The 6,000-nt window shown below is 34.6% G+C and overlaps 1 protein-coding gene across 1 annotated transcript; it reads right to left on the reverse strand.

Annotated features, from left to right (window-relative positions):
- Positions 1-1,971: 1,971 nt before the first annotated feature.
- On the reverse strand, positions 1,972-5,426 carry LOC148113989 (vomeronasal type-2 receptor 26-like). The gene is made up of 2 exons (XM_087894503.1): positions 5,379-5,426; positions 1,972-3,462 (listed from the first exon to the last, which is right to left on the reverse strand). Exons 1-2 carry the CDS (start codon positions 5,392-5,394, stop codon positions 2,558-2,560), a joined length of 921 nt encoding a protein of 306 aa, XP_087750629.1. The 5' UTR covers positions 5,395-5,426; the 3' UTR covers positions 1,972-2,557.
- Positions 5,427-6,000: the final 574 nt, after the last annotated feature.

Consider the following 6,000-nt stretch of genomic DNA (forward strand, 5'->3'; position numbering starts at 1 on the left):
TGAATGTTCAAATGTAAGAGTCTGAGAAATGTTGCTATATTAACAAACTTGTGTTCGGCTAAAATTTCCCAAAATAGTCTTGATGTAATTTTGGAGCAAAGTTTGGGCATGTCGAGACTCAACACTCGGGTGGGAAATTTTGGATTGTTAAAGTGAAAAGAACTTATCCTAAAAGAATTCTTTTAGATTTGACAGAAATGTCATCCTTGACTTTTGACCTTCTATAGTAGGCATATTGATCAGTAGGCAGGTATTGTTTTCAAACTATTTGCAACTAGTAATTATCACAGCTAGCTACAGTTCAGATGAATCTGAGACCATGGAAAATATTCAGGGAAAACTGCAAAAACCCCATCCCAAGAAGGAAAACTCCAATCATTCAGGCAGCTGAGGCTGATATACACAGCATTCATCAGAACCAGGTGCACCTACTGTCAGTGAAACCAAAGCTGGAGAAACTGACCTGATGTAGAATGAGTAGCAGACTACATAGGACATATTCAGAAAGGATATATAAAGAAGACAACATTTTATATCAGATTTATATCAGATTTGATCATTCTGAATACATGGCTTCAACATTTAATCTATGTAATGCTGGTAACATCTTTCAGCATTTTATGAATGATGTTTTCCATGACCAGCATTTCATAATTATCTGACATACTCATATACTCTGTTCTACTCCAAACATGAAAAACACATTCAGGCTTTATTACAATGTCTATGAAAGCATTGTCTCATTGACAGACAGGAGAAATAGAGCTATAGATCTTTTGGGCCACTACATATCCCCTATTGGCATTAACCTGCACCATAACAAGGTAAATACCGTCCAGATGTAACAATCCCAAATATGTCCAAAAACATGCTTGCTTATCAGTCATAAAAATTTCTATAACAGCTTGGCAATTATAGAAAATTCATACTAAATTTTATGGATCTTGTTATACTATTGAACTACTTGCTATGCAAGAAAAATTATTTCTTTAGGGTGAAGTGCACAAAAGTCATTAAAATCTCTGAATACTATCTTTTCATCCAGATGTCACACAACTATTTGTTTGGGAAATGATTAATGTGAATGTCACAATTAGGGAAGTGTTACTCAAATTAATTGGCACTCATCCATTTTGTTTTCATATGTGCTTTTTGAAATGTGGTGACATCTTCTGGAAAGCATATTTGTACCCTATCAGAGATACAGACCTCCAGAATTTAGAACAATGGCAAATGGCTTGAGAACTGAGCCAGTAACAGATTGTATAGTCATTAGGTATTAAAATTAATAAATAGCTATAATTGTCTGCATCACAATCCAGCACAATCTATACATATATTCTCAGAAATGCTTGCTGCTATTTATTGTCACATGGATTTCCTAAAGGAGAAACAGGAGAAACTGAATCAAAAATCATAAGCCCATACCTACTCAAACTTTTAAAGTGTACCTGCTGGACAGCCAAGTGCTTTGACAACAGAACAAGTAATCCTCTGTTTCCAGGGTTGATACTATGTCCCTGTAGAACCAATATGCAATACAGGTGGTCCTTAACTTATGACCACAATTGAGCTGTTGTTAAATGGAAAATTTGTTAAGTGAGTTTTGCTCCATTTTATGATATTTCTTGCCACAGTTCTTAAGTGAATTGCTGCACTTGATAAATTAGCAACCCAGTTGTTAAATTAATTTGGCTTCCCCATTGACTTTGCTTGTCAGAAGATTATAAAAGATGATCACCTGACCTTGGGAACAGCAATGTTCATAAATATGAATCAGTTGCCAAGCATCTGAATTTTGATCACATGACCATAGGAATGCTGCAACGGTCATAACTGAAAAGTGGTCATAAGTCACTTTTCAGGTCTGTTGTAACTTTGAACAGTCACTAAATGAACTGTTGTAAATCGAGAACTACCTATATGTGCTTTGCTTCATCAGATCAGTATAAATAGGATCAAGAAATTCCTTTTGATGGATACTCATATTTTTTCTTAACTATTCCTTTATTATTTATTTATTCATTTAATTTATTTATTTGAAACCCATCTCATTCACAAGGTGACTTTGGGCAGTTTACAAAGTTAAAAAAAAACAAAAAAACAATGCATATGTATACAATCAGAATAAAACACTTCAAAAATATACTTCTTTTCTTATCTGTCCCCTGCTATTTAGTCCAGGCTCAGACAACAGCATTCCAAAAAAAGATTCTTAATGCCCATACATTCTAGACTAGGAACAAGCTTTTCCTTTTTCTGAGACTGAATCTTAATTCTTTATGTAACTTTAATCTAATCAAGTGTTCAAAAACCTCAAAAACCAAGCTGCATTCTTAAATATCATACTTTCTTCATTTCTTTATTTCTCCAAATTTAAATTTTATTTGAAAAAGGACTAATTTGATGCATATTTTTGTATATTTACTAATATACAAAAAAACTATCCTAATAATTTCTCCCACAGTCCCAAATTCAGTAATTAAATGTGTGAAGACTTAACATGGGGGATATCAAAAGAGATACATATTGAAAATAGGAAATGTTTGTGCATGGATTACAAATATTTTTTCTTTGTTAGTTGTTCCTTGTTGTTTAGGTCTGGCCTAACAATTATTATGTAACATTTTGGGAAATATATGCAGACTAGCAATCCAGCACTAGAGGCCAAAATGGAGAAAACCTCCACAGCCACCATGTATTTGCCTTTGGTGCTCAGATAAGATGGGACAAAGGAGACCCACACACAGCAGAAGATCAGCATGCTGAATGTGAGACATTTGGCCTCATTGAAACTGCTGGGGAGATTCCTGGATAAAAATGCTACTGTGAAACTGGCAGCTGCCAAAAAGCCCATATATCCCAGAACACAGTAAAACATGGTAGCTGAGCCTTCATTGCATTGCAATACAATGACCTCAATTTCTGAATGGATGTCAACATCAGCGAAAGGAGGAAATGTGAACAGCCACACCATACAGATGCCTGCTTGAATGAGGGAACAACAAAATACAATGGAGATGGCTAGTCCTCTTCCTACCCATTTTCTCATCCTGGATCCTGGCTTGGTGGCCATGAAAGCCATAACCACAATGATGGTTTTTGCCAGCACAGAAGACACAGCTATTGAGAAGATGATGCCAAAGCTAATTTGTCGGAGGAGACATATTATATTATTTGGTGCAACAAGGAACTGTAGTGAGCAAAGGAAGCAGAGAAGGAGGGAGATAAGTAGAAGGTAGGTGAGATTTCGATTATTTGCCTTGACAATGGGAGTATGGTGATACTTCAAAAATGTTGCCAGCACCACAAGTGTGCAGAGAGAAAAGAAAATTGCCAGAGCAACTAAACTTATTCCTGTTGGTTCTTTATAGGACAAGAAAGATATTTGCCTGGGAAGACATGAATCTTGATCCTTATTTGGATATTGATCTTCTGAGCATTTCAGACAGTCATCCATATCTAGAATTTAAATAGATAAACTTATATACATTTGTTCTACATTCATCCTATTATTAGTATCATTCAAAAGGGTTTTTTTTTTTTTCCTGAAAGCAAAACTGGTCTTGATATTATCCATCTGAATTTCTTCTCTCATATTTGGCACATAAGGGAGCATAGTGGAATATGGAAATTTTGTGCTAGGGAAGATAATGTCACTAAATCATGATTTCATTTCATGATACTTATTTCTGAATTGTGCTTCAAACTGTTTTCGTCTATGTATTTCTTGAGTTTTATTGTATATCAATTTTGAACAAGGAGCTCTAAAGACTATTGTTGAAAATATGAATAAAAAATAAAAATAATAGCAGTCATTGTTTAATATTTTAAATTTTTATTGTTCTGTATGAAAATATCAAACTAATGGTCAGATCCATTAATAAATATTTTGCCAAAAATAAAGGATCAAAGGTCTTCCCTCTTCTCCTTATAAGAAAAATTATGGAAGCTTTTTTAATCAGGTGGAATAGATTTTGTGAAAGTTGGTATAATATATTGTTAAAAAGGAAAAAATAATCCCAATGTAAGAGAAATTGAATATTCTACAGATAGTCTTCACATTTAGTAATTGATTCGGACAATGTCACTTCAGAATTATGTCAGTGATGAAAAAGTAACTTTTTGACCAATGCCCATATGTATGTCTATTGCAGTATTTCTTCTCACACCTTACAGTCAATTTACTGTGCCTAAACTATTTTTGTTAGCCCTCCATACACAGCACAGAGATTGCTAACTCTTCCTCAGTTCCTTTTTTCTACAGTTTAGCACTTCCCTAAAAGTGCTGACTGCAAATTAACAAGCTCACTTCTGTGATCTTAATTAATTTATTAAAACCCTCCAGCTGGATGACTCTGCAGCCCTTCAATGACAACATGCTAGCCAATCCCCCCCCCCAAGTGGTTCCTATAGGCCCACAATATACAGCATATACTGCATTGTATAATTTCTCACTTTCTTGTAATCTGTTCCTCTTCAATGAATATAAATACAAACATGAGTTCTCTTCTTGCTAAGTATCCTAGCACTGGGATGAGCATTCAAAAGGGTATGGGAGTTGGGTAAAATGTTCACATGTACTTTTTCTAAGTGATTTACTGGTTTTATCAACATTCACAATTGCAAAACTAATGAGAAAGGAACTTCTCAACCAATTCCTGCATTTTCGGCTTTACAGATGTGTAAAGTAAAGGTAAAGGTTCCCCTTGCACATTTGTGCTAGTAGTTCCTGACTCTAGGGTGCTGTGCTCATCTCTGTTTCAAAGCCAAAGAGCCAGCACTGTCCAAACACATCTCTGTGGTCATGTGGCCAGCATGACTAAACGCCGAAGGTGCATGCAACGCTGTTACCTTCCCACCAAAGGGTGCCCCTATTTTTGTACTTGCATTTTTTACGTGCTTTCAAATTGATAGGTTGGCAGAAGCTGGGACAAGTAACAGGAGCTTACCCCGTTACGCAGCACTACGGATTTGAACCATTGAACTGCTGACCTTTCAATCAACTGCTCAGTGTCTTAGCCACTGAGCCACCACATCCCTTGCTACAGATGTGTAGAGAAATAGAAAGATGAAGTAACATTGTAAAGACAGTTCCAATTGTGTCCACTCAGTGATAACCTGTACTGTATTTTTTTTATATAATCAATTCTGTTAATTCCTTGGAGTTTTTGAAAACTGCATCAAAATTTTAAATGGGAAATAATAAATTTCAGGTATTTTCAAAATAAGTTAATGTGCCCTGGAATGGTATGTGCTGGACCATCCAAGCTTATTAATGCACAAAGAATATAATTCAGCTTTTTACTTTTATGTTCATGAATCTGTCTCAAATAACCTGCACAAACATTTTTCAATTTGTTCACAAGATCTCTTACCTTTCTGGCTTGACATTTTCTCTTTGGGACATGGAAGGCAATCGTAGCAGCAAAATGGCTTCTCCTCCTGCTTTTTCTTGAAATGACCAGGGGGGCAGCTCTCGGTACACATTGAAACAGGTATGGTCTATCCAATAAATGAAAGAAAGAAAATGTTAATCATGTATTTAAAAAAATAAAATAAAAACCATTGTTGATCAATATTGCATGCTAATTGTAAGGATTTGGGATTTTTCTTCAACCTAATCATTAAAACTACTGAAGATTGATTTTTTTTTTCAGTTCTACCAATTGTATAGGTGGCATTTCTCTCTGAAACTAGGAAATATGTCAGTTTAGACCATTCCCCAATTCTGAAATTATTTTAGTGGGACTCATTACTGACTGAATTTGAATTGAATTTATGATAAATATTTTACTGCAAAGATTTATAAAGTATTGTTGAAAATGAATATGTAAATGAATCATATGAACTTTGTATATGATTAAATGTGTAATAAACTTTGAAATATAATATAATGCTTGAGCTCTGGAATAATGAGATTTACAATGCATTCTGATATGAATAACTTTTTTTTAGGTTTGATGGACAAAAATATTTTATTAAAAAATTCTGGAACTT

The sequence above is a fragment of the Pantherophis guttatus genome, chromosome 4, assembly GCF_059756535.1.
Source record: "Pantherophis guttatus breed Tessera chromosome 4, ASM5975653v1, whole genome shotgun sequence".
NCBI classification, from domain to species: Eukaryota; Metazoa; Chordata; class Lepidosauria; order Squamata; family Colubridae; genus Pantherophis; species Pantherophis guttatus.